The sequence below is a fragment of the Eptesicus fuscus genome, chromosome 7, assembly GCF_027574615.1.
Source record: "Eptesicus fuscus isolate TK198812 chromosome 7, DD_ASM_mEF_20220401, whole genome shotgun sequence".
In the NCBI taxonomy this organism is placed as follows: Eukaryota; Metazoa; Chordata; class Mammalia; order Chiroptera; family Vespertilionidae; genus Eptesicus; species Eptesicus fuscus.
In genome coordinates, this window is record NC_072479.1 from 67140394 (window position 1) to 67164406 (window position 24013).

Sequence of the window (24013 nt, forward strand, 5' to 3'; positions counted from 1 at the left end):
TTAAGTGCTTTACATGCCTTATCTGTTCATTTCCCCTCTACCACCTCATGGAATAGATTCACCAAACTTTAAAGACATGGGAACAAGAGCTGAAGTCACACAGCTAATTAGTGTCACGCCTGAGACTTGAATATAAATGTGTCTGCCTTAAAAGCCCAGGATCTTAATCCACTTCCAACCTTTCATCTCAATTCTTCCAGGTGATTTGTCATTATTTACTGATATTCTTTAATAGAGGCCACTTCCTTTTCCAGGCCATTATACTAACTGAGAAGAACATAGTCAACACACTTTCCAACCACATGACAATCACAGCCATACCTCCCCTCCTTTGACACCAGTGACGTATAGCTAACTCTTAGACGGATCCTCTCTGCTTTTCCATGATGCTCTCCTAACTTCTACCATGATGCACATGTCCACCAAATAAATAGCTTTCCTTTCAAAAAAAATGACAACGTTACCCTTCTCAGGATGTTTCATTTCATGGACACTGGTTTCAAGGTATCTCCACTCCAAATCTCTGGTTGATGTCACCACAGATCACCATAGAGCTGAAGTAGCTTCAAGCCAGGCGTTAAGCCCTGGTGTAGCCTCTCAACCCACACCTTCTACCCTGTCACCTTTCTCCTGCCCAGACTGTCAAAGAACAGGCGTTCATTCCTTTACCAATCTAGTCCCTCAGTGCCTAGCAGCTGTCCTCATTCAGCATCTTTTTGTGAATAGGGTGTGGCTAAGCATCATTTTCTCACCCTGTGCCCTTCTCCTCCACATGTCTGGTATCTCCCGACCTAAGCGTGTTTGCTGTAAACATTTTCGAGGCACAACTAATTGGCTGTAAGGCAATTTTACCATAAAAATAAAATAATAAAAAATAAGAGACACTAAAAAGGACAAAATAAACATGAAAAATTAATAACAAACTTTTAAAAACTTAATTGCGAAAAATGAACATACATTGTTTCAGAAGTCTTTCGTTCACAGTATTTTACTATACTTTTTCTTTTTAGGTTGTGGATTCGTCTCCTTGTTTAGCTTCACACTTTTTCACTTTTGGTACCAATTTTTCCTTCCTTAAGAGAGATATCAATTTCAAAGAAGCAAAATTAATGCTCTTGAAACTGTTGAGAATTAGTAGCCACATCTTTTCTATTTGCCATAGCTTGGCAAACTTTTGGTGTTGATGGTAGAAGGGATGACTGTGCACACCAAAGGATTTTCAAACGACATTACCATTTTCCAACATAGTATAAAATCTGGCTTTACACGTGGTTTTGCAATCTGGCCTCACATATAGTACTTGTCATCCACTACTTTAGGATCACCATGTCTATTCCTTACTGTAAAGACCATTAAATACTAGAGGCCCAGTGCACAAATCCGGGCACCAGTGGGGTCCCTCAGCCTGGCCTGTGAGATCGGGCCAAAACCAGCTCTCCAACATCCCCTGAGGAGTCCTGGATTGCAAGAGGGCACAGGCCAGGCTGAGGGACCCCACCAGTGCACGATTGGGGCCGGAGGGATGTGGTAGGTTGGCCAGCTGGGGAGGGACCGCAGAAGGGCTCCAGGGCATGTCTGGCCCATCTCACTCAGTCCCGATCGGCCGGACCCCAGCAGCAAGCTAACCTACTGGTCAGAGCATCTGCCCCCTGGTAGTCAGTGCACGTCATAGTGACTGGTCGACCAGTCGACTGTCTTCCCCCTGGTATTCAGTGCACGTCATAGCAAGCGGTTGAGTGGCCTTAGCATATCATTAGCATATTATGCTTTGATTGGTTGAACAGACAACCAGACGACTGGACACTTAGCATATTAGGCTTTTATTATATAGGATAACAATGGGGATACTGCAAGAATTTAATCAATGGAGAACTGAAACCAAACCCACATCTAGCTAAAATACATAAAGTCTGTCAAATGTAAACCAAACCGTCAACTGGTTATTTTATCTTTGAGAAATTGCCTTCGAGCCAATTTGTCACTCAGCAAAAATGCTTGGAGCCAAGATGTTCGTGGCAAAAAAATGCTTGTGATGAAAATACCTAGAACCTCTGCTCCTTCGCCTCACTCACTGCTCAGTGGGACATCATTTCATCTAGCATTTCAACAAGACACTTCTAGCCTTGCCTCCCTTTTTCCTGCCATTGTTCCCATCTTAACAAATCTCTAGGTAATAAGCCAGCTTTAGAGCCAATTAAATTTGAGTTTAAATCCTGTCTCATCACTTAACAGTTCCATGAATTTGAGGACCATTAAAATGAATTAAATAACATTTTTCTCACAAGTGGTCTTTATTCAGAAAGTGTTATTCAAAAAAAATATTTAAAAATTTAAAAGTGGTGCACGCTGAAGCTAGAGGGATGGCTCAGTATCTGTCTTGGCTTCCTCGCCTCTAAAATGATCCTAATGCCAGGTGGTACTTAAAATATCCGGGGAATCACTTTGTACATTATGATTATCTAACCACTATCCTGGATACCTAAAACTAATATAAATAATATTAAATGTCAACTGTCATTGAAAAATAAAATAGAATAATTGAATGATCCTAATAATGCTGGGTTCTTTTGAGGATGCAATGAAATTACTCATTGTGTAATAAACATTGAGTGATGTCCACAGTTCAGGCCTGGGGCTGACATTCTCCTCAGATAGAAAGTACTTCTAAGTGGGAGACAGAGTACACTTAAATCGGTCTTCCATTCCATCAAGCTACCACTTCCCTTCAATTCTAAACTTATTAAGAGAAAAGTCTATACCCACTAACTCCACATTCTCCCCACCCCTTAGGTTCCTATAGTCAGATTTCTGTCCTGACCACTCTGAATTCAAACCATTCAAAGAAAAAAAAAAAGCTCTTTAATAACTGAATTGCTGCTTTTCCCTCCCTTGATTTCCATGACATATTATGCCCCTAATTTTTCCATGACACAATATGCCCCTGAAGGCATTCTTTTGCCCATATCCTTTACAATCTCTTCTTTCAACATCAAACTTTGTCAAAGTTATTTTCTTATAACTCTTCTATTCATGGAGGGGATTCCACCATGACACAACCTCAAGTCACCATAACAACAATAGCAACAACCACAAGGATAATGCCAAAACCCATGGAGCACTTGCTTTGTGCCAGACATTTCACATATATTAACTCATTTGATCTTTACAACATATAATATAGACAGACTATTATTAGCCCTACTTTATAAATGGGAAAAAAAATTGAGATAGAAACTTTTGAGCAGATAACTCAAGGTACAAGTGAAAACTTTTTTAAGCTCTCAGCCCACATTTCTCTTTGCTTGACATCAGAAGCTTAAACTCAGATGTACAAAGCCAAAAATTTATTATCTTTAAAAAACAACAACAGTCAGCTTGTTACTCTGAGCTTTGTTTGATTAGTGGTACCGTCTCTCCTGCTTCCTCGCAGGGCCAGCTTCACAGTGTGCACCTGTGCAGGCACTCAGGGCTCTGTGTTTAGGAGCGCCCACACTCTGTCCAATACTCTGCTGCCACCGTCCTGAAATTTTTAATAACTTTTCAACAAGGGTCCTGTGTTTTCATTTTGCACTGGGCCCCACAAAGTCGGTCCTGCTCTACATTCAAAATGCATCACAGGCTTATTTTTATGCTAAAAATTAAATCAAACTGATATTTACAAAGTACCTATTCCTGTCCTTAATACCATCCCCTCTAACAAGTTTCTACTACATTAATGGTTCTGTTACTTTGAGGTCCCCTAATTTCTAACTATTTCAGATGTGATTCAACGATGACTAATGACTTGCAACAGGAAATCTGATGTGTCTATGCAAAAGGATAATTCAGGGTATGACCTTATTACATGTGATGGAGCTCAAATAAACTATTTGATAATTTAAAATAGTGCTATTTAATTTTTGACAGTTTTGTAAATTTGAAAAAGTATACATAAGCCTACAATAAACTTTTTTTCACTTAATATAATGCTATGTCTTGAAAATAGTGATTTATTGCATTACGGCTCAAATGGGGATTAAAATTTATTGACTAGTTTATACTCAGCAAGGGTTGACCAAATGAAATCTTTGTAAGTTCTAAAGGAAGGACACCTACAAACATTAATTAGAAACATCCTATCATGTATGCTCCACAATTTTCCAAGTTTTTTTCAGAGAATACAGAAATAATTAAAATGGTTTCTCTGATGAAAGGGCTAGCTAGCTTAAGGCTAGCTTATTATCTAACTTCCAACTAAATCAACCACAATTCAGGAAAGACTTTCCAGGGGGGTAGAGGGGAGATTGAATGTATAGCTAGAAAGAAAACACCATAGCCTTGAACTAATCTTCAGATATATCCTAGTAAAGTGGATTTCATGAAAAGTATTCCTTTGAGCAGACAGGTAAAAACATCAGCATTTAAAAAATAAAAAAATAGCAGGTCTCAGAATTCTCCACTAAAACATTCAGTACTAGAAGACAGTGAAATGCCTACAAAGTTTTCAAAGAAAGAAAATAAAAACCCGATATTTTACAACAAACTAAAATGTTTTTTCAAGAGGCCAAATATAAAACAACACCACCACCAAGAGCAACATTCTAAGGTTCAGGCAATAAATCTTTTTTAAAGAAACTCACATAACTGGAAGATGAATGGAAAATCTATAACAAAAGGACATGCAGTGAACATTGAATCCATGTAACCATAGGAATAAGGTGAAAACAAATTTAGGAAGAATGGTTATAGAGCTGAATGTAAATATTATAGACCTTCTTGATGTAGAATTTGCAATGAGATGATCATTTTCATCTCAGACCACAGAAACTACTGCCTTAAAGTTAATACAATATCTCAACTAAACAGTAGGAAAATGCTTAATATAAAATATTTGCCTCATTTTTTAAATGTTTCCTGTTAAATATATTCAAATTGACAATTTAGTGTGAACAAAATAAAAACAAATTGACAATTTAGTGTGAACAAAATAAAACATCCATCTACCATAAATGATAAAACATTTGCCACTATAAATCTGGCATTAGCATTGTAATTAATTTTAAAAAAACAGGGGCAACTGTAGGTCAGTGAAAAAAAAGTTGGTGAGAAAACAGATAAAATTAACTAACATTTACTGAGTATATACTATGTTCCAAGCATTGTACCAAGTACTTTACATTAGTTATCTCATAAAAATCTTCATAATAACCCTAAGGGAAAAAAACATTTATTATCTCTGTTTTATGGGTAATGAAGCTGAGACTTTAAGTAACGTATCCAGGGTACATTAGTCTGTACATAGGTGGCAGAGCCAGTTTCAAACCCAGATATCCTAATTTCAGGGCCCAGAAACTTAACTATGAGAACATTGGTTACAGTCAAAGCTATAAAGGCAAAAACTGTACAATCTGTAATTGAGTGATAGAGGGGAGTGATAATTGAGTGATAGAGGGGAGACGGGATGACATACACTAATTTCATCAAAAAGTGCATATAGTGTTTACATACATGAAAGAAAGAAAATGAGTTACCTGGGAGATAGGTTCATATTCATGGGAAATTGGAGATTTTTCCACAGGAACACAAGAGGAGTCTTAACTAGTTGTTTTTAGTCTCTACATAGAATTACATAATTTGGAAGTAGTATAATTTATTTAATTAGGATCTGTTGATAGGCAGTGTATTGCCAGGATATATGAAATTAAGCTATAATAACAATCCCAAAGTTTCATACGCTGAAAATAGAAAGCGTTCACTTCTCACTCATGTTTCACGTGTGTGACTGCTCATTGCAATCACACAGGGACCTCTGCTGATGGAGCAACTACCATCGTGCACATTACAGGTCAGAGTGCCTGAGAGGGGGCTCTGAGAGCTCTCACCGGTAATTAAATGTTTGGAGTAGAAATGACAAACATTTTCCACTTACTACTCCTTGGCCAAAACTAGTTACATAATCCAACCTAACCACAAGAGAGCCAATAAATACCATGCCAGAATCTCCAAAAGCTGGAGAACTGAAAACATTTGGCAAACGGCACTAATGATTACCGCATAAGGACTTAGTTTGTTACCATGTTTTTCTTTTTACATATAATTCCACAGTGAACATTCTTGGGTTAAAAAAAAATGTTGCAAGTATATCATTATTATAAATTCTTAGCGTGGAGTTCTGGTCAGAAAACCTGTCTGTTTGAATTATAATAGGTATTACTAAATTAACCCCATAATTGACTTTTAACTTTACATTTCTTTAATAATGATGACAGTTGAGACCTTTTTCATAGGTTTATTTTTACCTTTACATCTCATCCATCTGTAATGAGTTTTGGCAGGATGAGTAGAGCAAATATGAAGCTTTCTTTGCTCTCCCAACATGGCAGCAGACTGAGTTATTCCAACACAAGTTACCGAGCTCGCTACTTCCCCCGCCTTTTCCCCCAATTTGGGGGCACATTATATATTTGAGGCTGTTTTCTAAATCACCATTATGTGGCATTGATCTATAACCTCCAGTGCCAATGTCACCATTTTAATTACTAAAATTTTATAATACACTAAAGGCCCGGTGCACGAAATTCATGCATGGGGGTTGGGGGTCCTCTCAGCCCATCCTGCACCCTCTCCAATCTGGGACATCCCTCTCACAATCTGGGACCACTGGCTCCTAACTGCTCACCTGCCTGATCGCCACTGATCGCCCCCAACTTCCCCCCCCTGCCAGTGTAGTCACCCCCAACTGCCCCCCCCACCAGCCTGGTCACCCTTAGTGCCCCCCACACACACACACCAGTCTGGTCACCACTTACTGCACCTCCTGCCAGCATGGTCGTCCGCAACTGCCACCCCCGCCAGCCTGGTAACCCCTCACTGCCCCCGCCCCCAGCTGGTCTGGTTGCCCCCAACTGGCCCCCTGCCTGCCTGGTCGCCCCATGCAGCCTGCTGCTCAGTCATTTGATCGCCCCTCACTAACCCCCCTGCTGGCCTGGTCACCCCACACAGCCTGTTCAGTCGTCCATTCGTTTGTTTCAGATGCAATGGTCACTTAGCCTTTTATATATAGAGATTGTATTATCTGTTGGAGTTGGGCCATATTAATTACCCTATTTTTTTCAAAATTCTTCTGGTTAATCATGCATATTAGTTATTTAGCTAATTTTCTCAGAACTTTATACCAGCATATCTTGTTCCAAAAAATACTGTTATCATTTCTCTTAAGGGTTCATATAGATCAATTTTCATTTTTTTAAAGATTAGTCGTTTTACCAAAAAAGATTTTTACATGTTCAACTCTTCCATACCTCTCAGCAGAGTTTCCTTTAGTCCTGTAAACTTTTTACTTTACTCTTATGTGATTTATGTTGTTGTTACTTTTGCAAATGGGCTCTTTCTTTCCCAACATATTATATTCAATTGAAATAAGTGTCTTCAATACTTAAACTGGATACATATTGCTTCAAGGTTTTTGAAAAGCACACAGCTCCTATTAATGTGTCCATTTAATCAGAAGACTAGTTCAACTCTATAAGTTCTCTGGTTAAAGACAGTGGCAATGTCACTCCATACAAAGCAAATCCAGCCAAAATGCAGAGTTCTATTTCTACTTTGTTCTCCCGAAACAATACGAGGCAAGTAGATCTCCCTGGAACAGATGACTGGGCGTTTTCAAGTGTGAAAAAGCTAAAAGAATCAGGCATAACTGGGACATCAATGTTCCAGACAGATTTTAACTTCAGTCTGGCTATTATTGGAATTATAGGTATTCAAACATTGATTCATTTTTTTAACATTGATTCACTTTCATAAACACTTTTCATTGCCTTTGTTTTTAAAATCATAGCTGAACTTTGGGTTCTATTTTATTTGGAATTCTGCTCTCCAGGGACAAACTTATTTTTAATGATAATTCATTTCACTGTATCCGCAGTATTTGGACCTAAAATCTCTAATACTTTGTAACTTTTACACAGATGGAGACATGCAATCACAGAATTTTAGAGCTAAAAAAATATTTGCATTTATCTTTTAGAGCATTTTTATTAACCATGGGGAAGAATCAGAGGAATAATGCAGGGAAGGGTTTTTTTTAAAGAAAACATTGCCACTTCTATTTCCCCATGACCTTAACTCCCTACTCTCAAGTGACAGTCACTGTTTAGTGAGATGCTGTGTGTCATTACTCAGATGTTAGTATAGAAAATAAGTGTGTGGACAGATTTCTCAACCACTTTTCTTGGGATTATATAGCAAAAAATAAAATAAAATTGTTAAAAAGTAAGACATAGGAGCTGACTGATTTTCATCCAGGTACTTACTGGCAGATCTGGGTGTCTTGACCTCCTCACTCCATTAACTATATCACACTCATACTCAGTAAGTTTAGAAAACATGGGCTAACTAGACTCAGAGCTATCTTGGCTTTTCTGGTACCTCCTGCTTCTCACAAACACATGCCATGGAAAAAATGAACTGCCGCCTCCTCTAAGTTCCTAGAATACTGCTCATAAAGCTAGGAGAGCTCACCAATGCTCATGTAGAACAACTGGTTTCATGCAGGCCTTTATTCCCCCAGCTGGATTATGGGATCCATGACAGAGGGTACTACAATGTATTCATTTTCGTCTTCCTGATGCCTAACACAGTTCCTTCCACCTCCTTATTTTGATCAAATATTCCTAGAATCAAATTCAACCTATTATATTGCTATATTCAAGAAACATATTAAGGTTTAAGTACAAATGCTTTAAATATATCATAGACAATTACATGATAAAGTTCAGGTGAAATTGAATTTGTAAAGGAGATCTCTCTGCAGGCTATATTCTAATTAATTCATGACATTTTTCAAAGTATATTAAATCACATGAAATCATTTCCATTAATGACCTTTTCTGCTCTCTTCCTTTCACAAAAGCATTAACCCTCATCATTCTTTACTTCTTTACTCTTACATCTTTTATAAAGAACCAATTTATATTATATTAAACTTCCCAACCACCTTAATTCCATCAATAACTTTGCCTTGCATAATATAAACATAATTTAGCTCTTCTCCTCTTTTCACACTTCATATGATTATTGATTGTATTAATTATAATATATTATCATAAATGTGCATAGATATGTAACTACCTAAAAATGGGAAGAAACAATGCACATGGAACCACTTCAGAGGTTATCTCTGAGGAGAGATACCAAAGCAAGCAAAGACAATAGAAGAAGACGTTCATGCTGTGCCACATGTGTCTTCATGGGCCGAACTTGTTGAAATGGGGCCGGAAAAGAAAGACAAGCAGCTGGGAGGAGAGAGAGAGAGAAAACAGCAGCCATAGCTCCTGACATGGCTCCTGAGACTCAGCTGAGTATCTGGCCCTTCAGTTCTCTTTCTGGTTGGGCAAACGTGAGTGGCTTTATGTTACTAGCAATCAAAAGAACCTGTCCAAGCCAGGGGTTGATAGCACACTCACAGTGGATCGTTGTAGTTAAAAGTATACTTATCCTCGCGGGAATGGCACATCTCTTCACTCCTATATCCCTACTGTCATCTTCCCGATAGATCCACCCTTCCCCAGACTGGTGGGCGGAGTATGATGTAACCTGCAGCCCGGAAATACCTGAGTACCTAGCCAGGCACCTGGTATGGACATATACATTGACTAACCAATCAGCACCTGCCAAATACCCTAAGCCCTTGTCCCTAAGTACCCGAGTGACTATGTACCTTATATGGACCATACAGTAAGCCACCCTACGCCCCCATCCCTTCCCATTCCTCCCCTCAAAAGGCGTGTTCACCTCTGCACGGGTTGCTGCTCTCCCCTTGCGAGACAGCCCGGCAGGTCTCTTCCCCTAATAAAGCCTGTAATCCTGGTTTTCGGCTCCCCATTGGTCTCTTACCACATCACTTCTCTAACCACATAACTTCCTACTATCAGAGTAACAGAACATAGAAGACTTTCACGAAAAATGCCTCCCATTTCCCCCAACTTCATATCCTGATTAACAGGATCAAGGCAGAAAATCTATATTGTACCTACCCTGTTTAAAGATACCAGGACCAGTTTGTGAATATCATTCTTGAAACACTGATTTGTAACCATTTTTAGCTTGTGTTGATATTCGGTATCTTCTGTGAATTCTTCTGGCATGCCTAAAGGCAAAAATACAGACATAGATACATACATAGATACATACGTTTCTCATAATGATTTAAGCTGAACAGATCGCCCCTTGCTAGGAATGATCATAATTAACAATATACATGTTGTACTTTTTTCTAATACATATTTTTTTTACCAAGCGGGGGGGAACCCTAGCCTCACTTAGGAATTTATAAAAGTAGTTCATCCTTGAATATAAAATAAATACAGTGAGTGTCAATGTTTACTGAATTTAAAGGAGCAAGAAGTTATTTTGGTGGAGGAATTTTCTGTGAAAACAATCTCTTTTTTGTATGAGTAGGCTGTACTTATACAAGGAGCTAGAAGAATTTTTGTGTAACAATGGACAACTTGAGAAAAGTTCAAATTTATTTGGACTACAATAAAAAAAAAAGGTCAGATGTAAAATGTAGGCAAAAAGAGCAGTTGAAATGATAGTGAAAAAATAAAGATTTGCATTTTAGTGCTATCATGGGAAAGAGCATATAGTTTTCTGAAAAATTCCCTAAGGCTGTATATTGTTATTTAAAGGAAACATATGCCTTATTAAGCTATGTTGTAGCTAAACTATCCAAACTGTTAGAAAAAATCTGGAAGTTACAAAATTGACTATGTAATAGAATATTAAGTAAAATTATTATGAATAAATGAGGTTTCCAAAATCTGAGACTGTAAAAATAATTATTAATAACCAATTATTTACCTTTCACTTTAAAAATTGTATTAACACAAATTATAAATTGGCTGTACGTAGCTTTTCATTTTTTAGCAAAAATATGAATGTCCGCTATCAGTTAGTAATTATGGTATCATGAAATTTTCCTACATGCAGGGAATACCACAGTGGATAAGCCAGGCTGGATTCTCAGACTCCTGGAATTTGCAGCCCTCTTTTTTCTTTTTCTTTTCTTTTTTTTTTTTTGCTATTGTTTTAGTAAGGTATCATCTGCATATTGCCAAGCAAATTCATTTTTACTTAATTCAGGTTATTTGTTTTAACATCCACCCACAATATCTGTCCTTCTAAGCATCATAGTTTTAGCTACTTGAATACAGCTTCTCCCTCTCTCTCTTTTTTTTTTCTGCTTAAATACCATATGATCTTATTTATATGTGGAATCTAATGAAAAAATAAACTGACAAACAAAATAGGACCAGAGGCATGGGTACATGGAACAGACTGACAGACCTCAGAGGCGAGGGGCTAGGGGAGAACTGGAAGAGAGTAACCAAAGAACATATATGCACACATGCATAGCCCATGAACACAGACAATATGGTGAAGGCCGGGGGGGGGGCGGTGGACTGGGTAGAGGGGGGTAAAAGGGAGTGAAATGGGAGAAATCTGTAATAGTGTCAATAACAAAATCAGTCCTTATTTTAAAATGTATTCAAACAGGTGCTGACATTCACTTTAGCTGTAGGATCTTGGGGAAGTCACTTAAACTCTGTGTCTCACTTTCAGGGACCAAGACCACATTAACCTCTGAGGCTGCCCATTACATCACAAGCAGATGTGACAAGAAAAAGCAGGCCTGCTGAGCAGTAAAAACTCCATGCCACATGCAACAAGTCTTATTAGACATCTCTCTTTTATTAAGACCAAATGAACATTTCCATAAATTTCATCTCTGGATTTTGTTACATCACTGAGGTTCTACTATCCAGAATGGATCTAATTTCCTTTCCACATAATAGCCCTTTAAACTGTATGGACAGCCAAGTTAATGAGGGCAGAATCCATAATTTAATCATCTCCAGACCCCCAAGGGTTCCAAGCAAAGTGCTTTAGATATAACCGCTGTTCGATACACTGTAGTTGCACAAATGGGTATTTAAAAGCACCTATTCAAGAGTCAGGTTGCAGTTGAATATCTGGCTCCATTATATACGCTGTGACCTTAAAATATCTGCATCTTTGACTCAGTTTCATCATCGGTAAAATGGCAACAACAACAAAAAGTAGCAACTGCTTGATGGGTTGCTGCAAGAATTTAAAAAGTTTATATACATAAAGCACTTCCAATAATACCTGACACATTGTTAGGTATAAATGAGGGGACTTTAATATAGTTTTTGTATCCTCCTGAGTCATCTCTTCTCCAAATTAAACAGATTCAGCCCCTCTTACTGTTCTTATGGATGTGGTTTTATACTACTAATCACTTCCTTCTATGCACTTTCTAATTTGCCTATGCCCCTTCTTAAAGAATTTTATGTTATTTCCACTAGAACTGACATGAGTCAAGAAAGAAGAAGCCAAATTATATTTCATTAAAATAACTGGGTCCTGATTATTATTTTTTAAAGCAACTGGCTCAATCATTTCAATAAGTTAATGGAATTTTAAAAAGGAATTGAACAATACTAGATTGAAAGAAATTTAAGAGCCATAACACCAGAGGATATATATGGTCTTAAATTGGATGTTGAATTATACAAACTTGCTGTAATGAACATCTTTGTTTCAATTAAGGAAGTATGAATATGGCCTACTTAATAAATGAGTGCATGTACATGCAGATATCTTAAAAGCACCTCAACTTAACTATAGAACTATATAACAAACTAGAGGCCCGGTGCACAAAATTCGTGCATAGAGGGGGGGTGTCCCTCAGCCCAGCCTGTACCCTCTCCAATCTGGGACCCCTCGAGGGATGTTCGACTGCCCGTTTAGGCCCGATTCCTGCCAGCCTGATTGATGCCTAACTGCTCCCCTGCCAGCCTGTTTGCCCCCAACTTCCCTCCTCTGCTGGCCTGGTCACCCCTAACTGCCCTCCCCTGCAGGGTTGATAGCATCCAACTGCCCTCCCTTGCAGGCCTGGTCCCTCTCAACTGCCCTCCATTGCAGGCCTGGTGCCTCCCAACTGCCTTCCCCTGCTGGCCATCTTGTGGTGGCCATCTTGTGTCCACATGGGGGCAGGATCTTTGACCACATGGGGGCAGCCAAATTGTGAGTTGGAGTGCTGGTCAATCTGCATAATACTATTTTATTAGATAGGATAGAGGCCTGGTGCATGGGTGGGGGCCAGCTGGTTTGCCCTGAAGGGTGTCCCGGATCAGGGGAGGGGTTCCCTTGGGGCATGGGGCGGCCTGAGCAAGGGGCCTGTGGTGGTTTGCAGGCCAGCCACGCCCCCTGGCAACCCAAGAGGAGGCCCTGGTATCTGGAATTTATTTACCTTCTACAGTTGAAACTTTGTAGCCTGGAGTGGAGCCAAGCCTCCTGCTTGCTCCGTGGCCGGCAGCCATTTCTTTTGGGGTTTGTGTACCTTCTATAATCGAAACTTTGTAGCCTTAAGCGGAGGCTTGGGGCCGGCCAGGGTGTGCGGAAAGCTTTGCTTCTTCCATTGCCAGGGGAAACCCTTGCCTCCTGCTCTTTCCAGCTCCATAGCTGCCGCCATTTCTGTTTGGATTTGTTTACCTTCTATAATTGAAACTTTGTAGCCTTGAGTGCAAGGACAGGTGGAAAGCTTGGCTTCCTCTGTTGCCTGGGAAACCCCAGCCTCCCTCCTGCTCTCTGTGGCTATAGCCATCTTGGTTGGGTTTATTTGCATATTTGCTCCTGATTGGCTGGTGGGCATGGCTTATGGGCGTGGCTTGTGGGTGTAGTGGAATTGGGGTCAATTTGCATATTACTCTTTCATTAGGTAGGATTAGAACTATATTTAACCTCAAAACTACTGGGGTACTGATGCCAGAGTTACTAACTGATATACAGTATAGACTGGGATGATAGGTTATAGTATTGTACATTAAGGTATGGTGTAGCATGGTGTGGTCAAGTGTCAATATGATATGGTAGCATAGAGTAAAGTAGATGATTAAGCCTTTACCTAAAAGAGAAATGTATTCATACACTGACATACTTAGAAAATGTGGCAATTAATATAGTTTGTACACATGAAGTATAATCCTAAAGTTATAAAATTATTTTCAAGGGCACCTGTTTAATGCATCTAAACATCATTGTAAAAAAAATCATTCAATTTATCATTTAAATATACCGTTTAATATATCTAAATTATTATTGACTATCAATGTTGCTTCAGGGTCAATCTAAGAACAGTAAAAGAAATGAAAAATTATATTTGAAACTTGTTTTTGACCTAAAGAGTATGATTTTATTAACTAATAGATTAATAGATCTGGTTCTAAATATCTTTTGATTATCTTTAAAACTCAAATCCACCTTCAAAAAAAATAAGGCTGACACCTTTAGGATAATCAAAAGGGTTTTGTTTTTTGTTTTTGTTTGGTTTGGTTTTTGTAATGTCCAACAAAATTCAAAGAAAAACTCAGTAATATTTTTGAGCAAAATTATCTCTGTTAAATTATATCTCAAAAGTTGACTGACAACTATGAATGAGACACCATGATTCAATTCAAACGTACAGCATCTCCCCAAAAAATGTATACACACTTAACAGCTGATAGCTCAATTGGTGTTTCTTTCTTTTCAGGTTTAACCCATTGGAATTAATAATTATTCAAAGTATATATACATTTTTGGGATACCCTACATTTATTGAATAGCTATTTTTTGTCAAGGTACCAGGGGATTAAAAATAAATGATGAAATAAAACTCTGTCCTAGAAAATACTTATACTCTGTTATTGAGTATACCCTTATACTCAGAAATATAAAATACCTATATGATGACAGGTAATGGCAGGTTTAGGAGGATTTCATTTTAAATGAAAAAACAAAAACTGGACTTCCAAAAAGTTGGAAATTTTACAGAACCCAAAAAAGTAATATCCCTGATATCAATGATCAGAAAGCCATGCCAAATGTTTCTCCTATGCTTCCATCCTCTCCTCCATCGCTGGGCCCCCACCATGTCTCACCTGATATCATCACCTCCCACCCTACATCCCTGTATCCAGGCTCTCCCCATGCCCCTTGCCATGTACACCACTGTGCTATTGTTATAAACTGCAGATCATGACACAACAAGTTTAAACACCTTTAATAAGGTAGAACTGACTTCCATGAATAAAGCACAAGTTTCTCCGTGTTGCATTCAAGGCCCTACACTTCCAGGCCTGCGCCTGTCCTTCCACATTCACCCTCAGGCACTGCTCTCCTCTACCACAGACCACATGGTGCACCTCCTCCTTCTGCTTGAAATGTCCTTCCTGACCTTTCTACCAGGTCAACTCTGCTCACCCTTCCACCTCAATAGCACAGTCTCTGACCTACTCCTTTGAATACATTCTTTATGCCTCCATCAAGTATGATCTGTAACAGCTCCTCTCCCACTGTCTGAAAATTCATTATTTACATGTCCATCTACCTCTGAGCTCTTAAAATAGTACAATCACGCTTGCTTTTCCCCATCACTTATCTTTCATACCCTGTAGCCATCACAATGTTTAGAACATGAGGCACTTAATAAATATGTGTTGAATGAATGGAGGAGCAGATGTTTTGAATGGACTCTGAAGGACAAACAGGTCATAAAAGATGTAAGTAGGAGGGGGGAGGAGATGGGAGCTATTCGGGTTAATGAGTGAAAATCACGTGGTTATGTTTGAGAAAGATTAATTCAGCAGCAGAGTAAAAGGTCTAAAAAAGAGCCAAGAGAAGAAGCGTGAAAATTAGTTAGCTATTTTTATAGTTCAGACAAAAACAAAACAAAAATAACTTTGACTCAGTGATGCCAACAGAAATAGAAAAGACTTATTAGAGATGGATACTCTCCTTGGAAATACTTACACTGTAATTATTTCTTGTGTACATAAATTACTGAACTTTCTTATTAAATTTCCTTCTACATTAATCTGTTCCACATCATTTTCCTTTATTTGGGAATAGTGGAAAGAATTGCATTTGTTAGGCAGAAAATGGCCCTTTAAGTTTTGCCTAGAAAGTTCATACTTGTAAAAAGACAAAAATCCATTTAAATTGCTATCTCTTCCCACAGGCAATTATGTAACTTACCTGGAAGCATAAAATGTAAAATGGCTCGAAGTGCCTCCAGCTGCACTGACAATGATGCCCCGTGACTTTTCATAACTGTTATTATTTTGGGGGCCACTGCTGCCATTACATCCAGGGGAATGTTACTAGAGATACAAGATTGAAATACTTATTAAAAATACAAACTGATTTCATTGTACAAGCACCAATTTGAAACAAGTGCATGGGAACAGAACCAATACATTCTATCAGAAAAGGCTATATGAAAATGCATTTGAATTCAGTAATATGAGCATACATAATTTTAATTATTCTTTAATTAAACTTTAACCTCAAGAAGTTGAATTCACAGTCACCTGGGCATTCTTTTATTTCCTTTCAAATATTAAGAACTCCCATATGAGCTCCACATGGGTTACTAGCAACAACCCTGTAAAGAAGATGTTATTATCCACATTTTCCAGATGAAGAACTTAAGCTGATGGAAGGTAAATATCAAGGTCCTATCTCTAGAAGGTGACAGAGCCAGGGCTGGAAGGCAAACTCACCTGACCCCCAAGGTCAGGGCTCTTTACATCATACTGCATGCCTCTTCTAGAATAACAGCACCAGACTTCTTATAGAGTTTTCTCATTAGTTTTATTTGCATTAAAGTTTTGATTTCTTTAAGGTATTTTAACTATTCTTTCTTAATTTTATTTTTTACCAGAGGCCTGATGCATGAAAATTCATGCAAGAGTGGGCCTTCCTTCCCCCAGCTGCCAGCACCAGCTTCCCTCTGGCACCCAGGACCCGGGCTGGCTTCACTCTAGCCCTAGCTTCGTCAGGAAGTACATCCGGAATGACGTCCGGAAGATGTCCAGTCTAATTAGCATATTACCCTTTTATTATTATAGATAGTCAATTACAGTTTCCATTCAATATTATTTTATATTAATAATCATAAACTTTACAAATAAAGTGGTCCCCTCAATATTTCAAATACCCACCTGGCCCCATACATAGTTATTACAATATTATTGACTATATTCCCTAAGCTGACCTTACATCCCACAACTAGTTTGTAACTACCAATTTGTACTTCTTCTTCCCTTCACCTTTGTGCCCCAGTCCCCCAACGCCCCTCCTCTCTGGCAGCCATCAGTCTGTTCTCTGTACCTATGAGTCTGTTAGTGTTTTGTTTGTTTTGTTCTTTAGATTTCACATATAAGTGAAATCATATGGTATCTGTCTTTCTCTGTCTGTCTTATTTCACTTGGCATAATATCCTCTAGGTCCATCCATGGTGGTGCAGATGGTAAAATTTAATTCTTTTTTATGGCCAGGTCGTATTCAATAAGAACCATGTCCTCACTTTGCATGGTTCCATGGTCATTGAAATATAGTCCCTCTTTTCCACCTTAAAGTTCCCATTTAAACACAACCCCTCTTTGTACCCCCCCCCCTCATTTGGCAATCCCAGCTGGATTCTTACCACTATGCCTCTTACACATCACTGCCATTGCATTATCATACAGTATGTGATTATCTGTTGACATATCAGTCTCCCCAACTACACAATGAGTTTTCAGCACAGGTGTGTTGTCAGTTAACTCTGAATCTCCAGGACTGGAACTGTATGCATGTTATATGTGAGAAAATAGCGAGAAACATGAATTGCCCAGAATCTACAAAATCTTAAACTGTAGGTTAACTCCACTGTGTTTTCACCTCATTTATAAAAATTCACACACTTCCAGGACCATAAAAATCACTATCTATGATAAACTTCATTTAAATATTCAAAAGCAACTTTTAAATAAGAGAAATTCAACTCAAAGATATGACATATATTAACACAAATAGAATAGCTGGGCTGATGAAGAAAACAATGTAACCCTATTCATTTTACATCTATAGATGTACTACATACAATTCTTCATGCTGTGTGCATTCCATTTATTCATATTCAATAACAGTTAATAACTATGATTTATTGAGTGCTTATTCCACCAGGAATTATCCTAATCCCTTTCTTTAAATTAATTCATTTAATTCTTACACTCTAAACTTTCAACTGATGAGGTTATTATTATACTTCTTTACTAATGAGGCACCTGAAATTTAGAGACGAAATAGTTGGCTCAGATTAGTAGGAAAACCAGGACACGAAATCAGTTTTTACTGCAACATCTGTGCCATGCAGTTTTCCTTTTATGCATGACAGTGTCCTATACAGCCTATTTTTGTTTGAAATTTACTCAGACTATGACCAAGTTACCACACATTCTTTGGCATAAATGTAAAAAGGCCTTGAGCATAACCTGTATCCCCATCACCCACCCCCAGATCTGGTCTCTGCTGTGCCTCTAACCAGCCAGGTAGTCTTGACATATCTGGACTAGGACTACCTGTGAATAAAAGTTTCCCAGCTAAGGAATAAATAGAAAGAGAAGACAAAGTTAATTTAAATGAAGGGACAACCATAAAAGTTAGTTGTGAAAAATCAACAATTAGAAGCCATATCCTGATCTGAACTTTTATACCTTTCACACACAATAATTTGAAAAACTATTTAAGGTTATGTGCTGTATAATTGCCACTTTAAAAAACATACTCAACACCAAGCATGAAACATAGATGCAAACCCTCAACACATTTCTACAATCTCTACCATTCCTTTCAATATTCAGATAAGTCTGTGATATCTTGATGTGATATTATATTACACAATGTTTCAATTATCAAATGCCTTATTTTTCTTTTCATTCTTAGAAATATGCTTGAAATATTTATATTCTACCTGGTCCAATATTACGTCTTCTGCATAAGTTTATGAATCTATATTACCTTCCTTCGAAAAGATGATTGAGCATTTTGCAGCCACTTTCAGCCACTTCAGGGGAGTGTAGATGCCTCTGCATCAACTCCAGCACGTTCAGGTAGATTCCTTTTGACAACAGGATTTTTCTGAAATTAACTACAAAATTTTTTAAATGTTACTTGTAGAAATGAATACACATAGAATACTAAAGAGTCCAAAATCATAGAAAAGTATATATGCAAGTCTATATGCAATTTATATTTCATTGACAACATTACAATCATTAGTGTTTGTTTCATTATAATATACTAGAGGCCTGGTGCACAAATTTCATGCACAGCAGGGGGCCTGTTTTCCTCAGCCCAATCTGCACCCTTTCCAATCTGGGAGCCCTCGGGGGATGTCCAAATGGGAGCAATCGGGCCTAAACTGGCAGTTGAACATCCCTCTCGCAATCGGAACCTCTGGCTCCTAAACGCTCACCTGCCTGCCTACCCTAACCACTCTGCCTGCCTGCCTGATCCCCCTAACTGCCCTCCTCTGCAGACCTGGTCACCCCTAACTGCCCTCCCCTGCAGGCCTGGTGGCCCCTATTAACTTTTTTTTTTTAATCTTATCCCCTTCACACATAATTGTATTTGACTTCCTTATTGGCTTCTCCCTCTCACACAATTTTTCTCTCCTTTATGTAACACTTTTTCCTACTAACTCATCATTTATAAACTTTTCTTTCCTCCTTATTTCCTACTTCTGTTCCATCATCCTTCTTCCCATCTTTCTCCTCCCCTCCCTCCCTCTTTTCCTTTCTTCCCACCTTAATTTTTTTCTTTACTTCCTCCCTCAGACCTGCTTTGCTCCCTCCCCCATTTCTTCCCATTCTCCTTTTAAGCTCTACCAGCTCCCCTTTAAAACTTTTCTTCCCTCCCTCTTTCTCTCTCATCCTACCCTTCCCATACATTCTTCTCTACTTACTTCCACTGTTTTAATATCTATCTGCCTAATTATTCACTATCAATTATCTTTTTTCTTTTCTGACTCCTACTTTTAAAATCTGTCCCCAGTACACAAGTATACTTGATTTTTATTATAGCTCCTACAGTTCACTCATACATCCTCTTTCCTTCTTTAACTCTGCTCTGTACTGACTCCTTTATAAAGTTCTTCCCTCCCTCCTTCCCTTCTTAAACCTTCTGTTGCAGTGGGGGGCATTAACCCCCATCCCAGGGCTCAGCCCCAGGCAGGTGCTCGCCATCCCCCCTTCTCCAGCCTCCCCACTGCTGTCCTGCTCCCATTCCCTGCCTGGGATGCCTGACCCAGTGAGGGTGGCCCAGGCCCGCACGGCCCCGGTGCAGCTGCCACTGTTTCTCCTCTCGGCCTGTCTGCATGCAGGCCTGCCTTCCTCTCCCTCTCCTTTCTTATCCCCTCCTATTGTATCCTATCCTACCCCGGGCCCTGCAGCTGCCTGAGCAGAGGGTGGGGACGCAGCCTGCTGATCCAGTCGTGATGTGATGCTGTAACGGACAATTTGCATATTCCTCTATTTCCAATGGTTTTTCATTTATGAATCACTTATGGAGGTTTTAATTTTAAAAGTTTTATTAACCAAGTAGATGGCTACCAATGTAATCACCATGCCCTCAGCCATGTGGAAAGAGTGTTTTTGCAGAATGTTTTAAAATATTGCCCTCCCAAGTAAGAATGAAAGTTTCATTCAAATATTTAAAATAATTTAATGAAATAACTATTTATATAGAGCTAAGACTCACTAGGTATACTAGACACTAGTGATGTGGGAAAAGTTACAGGTGTGTGGAGATATTGACCATCCTCTCTCCGCCCTAGAGGGACCATAAGGTGGGGCCAGAGACTGGAACCAGACTGGGTTGCCTTCATCCTTGAGCTACCTTCTCCATTTGCCCTAGTGGACTGTACAGACATTTTCATTTCTCTGTGTGCCTTCATGGGCGAAGTAATGGAAAGCCCTGATATAGACCGTAATAATTACGTATTTTCACAAGACTTAAGAAACACATAGATATGCTTTACAGCTAATTTTACATTACATGCAAATAACCATATCCAAGCAATAATGATTACAGAGTAATTTTTATCTCCCAATAAACTTTCTTCACTAAATATAAATCCAATGCCTTAAAATCTCCATATAAATTCAATTGTTCTGAAACCTCTCTAAAAAATATCAATTCCATCATTATGCAATATAATTCAATACTTTGAAAGCAGAAAATGAAACTTACAACATTTTAACTTGTGTGCTTTTTAAAAAATGAGTTATCAATCTCAAATTGGGAAAGGAAAAAAAAGAGGACAAAACTCAGAAATCAGTGGAAGTGACATACACATTCTAAATTACTGCCAAAGTCTGAAAAACTCATACCTTTCAAAGACATCGAAAATATCACACATTAAAATGTGATAAGACCTTGGTTCTTTTGCTTGGTTACATCAGAAGTTTTAATAACCCTCCTAAAGTGGTTAAAATCTAACCAAGGAGATACTTTAAAGTACAGAAGTTATTCCAGACAAGCAGTTTGCACATGGTACGTGTGCCTCAGAATCACCTGTGAGGTTGTTAAAACGTAGATTGACTGGGTCCCAACTCCAGAATTTATGATTCAGTAGGTCCATATAGGGGTCTAGAATTTACATTTTTAAACAAGTTCCCAGGCGATGTTGCTGGTCCGCAGACCACACTTTAAGAACCACTCTCCTGGACACTAACTCAATTTGAGACTTGAAAATTAAGAACAGAAATTTCATGAAACACTAGACCTAGAGAAGAAATCTCATCATAGAGTCACTTTACAGTTTACAGAACACTTTGTACATTTTATCTCTTTTATCAACTATCTACATAATATTTTTTTTTACTTCATTCCATTTTAGTGATAAATTATCTGCTTTAAAAGGCCAGTCACAAGAGGCAACTCCCTTCAGGACTTTACTTCAATAGTCACCTTCTTTCATGACTGCCTAGTCTCAATTTCATCTCCTCTGACCCCTAACACATTTCCTCCAAGAAATTGCTTTATTTTTCTTAGCTACCGGGCATATCAGATATTTTTATTTAGTCTTATTATCTCTCTTCCCCACTACAGCTTAAGCTCCATGAGCCTGAGATTTTTGTTAAATTGTTTTATCCCAAGTGCCTAAGGCATGGTATGGTACATAGCAGGACCTCAATAAGTATGAACTAATTAATTAGTTAATTAATTAATTACAAATGGAAAAATATGTCACAATGTTTGATTCTTTGCCTTAAGACCACAATGGCTGAGTCTAATGGACTGGCTGCCAATCCAGTCATTTTTCTAGAAAACCACAGCCAGCCCTGCACGCTCAAAGTTCTCAAGTGTATTTCAAGGAGAAGTTGCCCACGAAGGCTGGTGAGCGAGCTGCTCAGTGCCTCTATGCTCTCCTAAGGCAGAACTCCAAGGATGATGCAAAGGGATCTGAGGGCCGTTTACCTGGCGGGTGGCCAAGAGCAAAGAAGTAAGGAACCAGAAAGAGCAGAAAACTGGTTCTGAAAAAAAAAAATATCAAGGTCGACTTCAAATGTAACTGATCTTCTGACACCCTAATAAGAAGCAACCCAGATCTCACAAATCATGGTTGTTTTGTTGACATCAATGACGGCGATTTCCTGGTAAAGAATTACAGCACAGATGCAATGTTGTTCGTGCGTGGTACCCCACACAGTGACAGCCCAGGGTGGCCCTCACTTTCAGGAGTGAGACCCCTATCCAGGCTCTGTGCAGTACAAGCTGGGATTTGAGAAGAGCAATGCCTTTTCCTTACCACTCCTGCTCCGTCATTATCCCCACGGACACCCCCTGTCTGCCTTCAAGGGCTCCTGCCATCCCAAGCCTTTTATTCAAGTGCCATCAGAGAGGCGGAGTGAGAAAGGAAGAACAAATGTTTTTTCCTCTGGATTTCACATCCATAACAGCATAAGAAAACATGTAAGAGGTAGTTCCTTGATTCGTTTCACTCGACCCAGGTTCTCTACTACACTGGTCCCTGTCTCAGGTTTTCAGTATTTTTCTCTCTTTTTTCTTTCCCCCAAAAATCCTGCAAGAGCTGTCAACTCCAAACGCCTTTCTAATAAGCTCTCTCCCAAGATTTTCTGGCAGTATTTCCTGGTCATGAGAGCTGAAACCTAAATGGGCTGAATCTCATTTTTAAACCTGAAGAGTCTCTACAAAGCTATAACAGCCATTTTTTTTCTCTTCTTAATAATATAAGCTGTAAGATTTAATATGAGAAAGACTATTTTTCAAAAAAATTTATAATGGACAATTTTACCAAATTTTAAAATGACAAATATCTCTTTACCCATTGCATTTCTAAAAAAGATTTCCTAAGAAAATAACAGGAACAGTGTATAAAGCAAAATGAAAAAGACTGACAATTTAGTGTTTATTATAGGTCCCCACAAAAAATCCCACCACCGGACACAAGGTTAAAGTCCATCAATAAGAAACTGGTTTGACAGAGAACCAAGATGGCGGTGTAGGCAAACACCTGTACTTGTCGCCTCCCACAACCACATCAAAATTACAACTAAAATACAGAACCACTGGAAAGCTGGCTGAATGGAAGTCCTAAAACAAGAGAAGTAAAGAAGAAAGCACACTGAGACTGGTAGGAGGTGCAGAGGCATAGAACAGGCTGGTCCGGCACCCACATGTGCCACTTTTTTAATCAGGAGGACGATCGTCTCTGCAGAGACCACCCAGAGGAGCAAGGGGTCCCAGCTCCACATCAGACGCCCAGCCCAGGGCCCCAGAACTGGGAAAAGGGGTCCCCATAACTACCAGTGGGGATTGGGGCTCAGTGACACAGAGGCTACTGGAGACTCAGCTGCTCCTCTTAAAAGGCCAGCACCACAACCTGAACCTTCAAGGTCCCACTTCCTCTGAGCTCCAGTGCCAGGCAAGGCTGGGGGACCCAGACACATACAAGGAGAAACTAAACTTTTTGGTAGCAGGACAGGAACTCGGGGGCAACTTTCTCCCAGACAGAGGTGCTCACAGAAGTATTGTCCCTATGCTGGGACCTTCCAGGTCACAGTGCTGACTGGCAGCCATTTTTGTTTGCTCCACTCTAGTGATTCCCTAAGACCCT

The 24013-nt window shown here is 39.0% G+C and overlaps 1 protein-coding gene across 1 annotated transcript in view; it reads right to left on the reverse strand.

The window, feature by feature from the left end:
• The window catches only part of LRRK2 (leucine rich repeat kinase 2), a 132891-nt gene that overhangs the window by 82603 nt on the left and 26275 nt on the right, over nucleotides 1–24013 (reverse strand). The window contains exons 12-14 of the mRNA XM_008140557.3: nucleotides 18892–19021; nucleotides 16084–16208; nucleotides 10017–10129 (exon numbers count right to left, since the gene is read on the reverse strand). Of these exons, the coding sequence (XP_008138779.2) occupies nucleotides 10017–10129; nucleotides 16084–16208; nucleotides 18892–19021 (368 nt within the window). The remainder of the gene's footprint in view (nucleotides 1–10016; nucleotides 10130–16083; nucleotides 16209–18891; nucleotides 19022–24013) is intronic.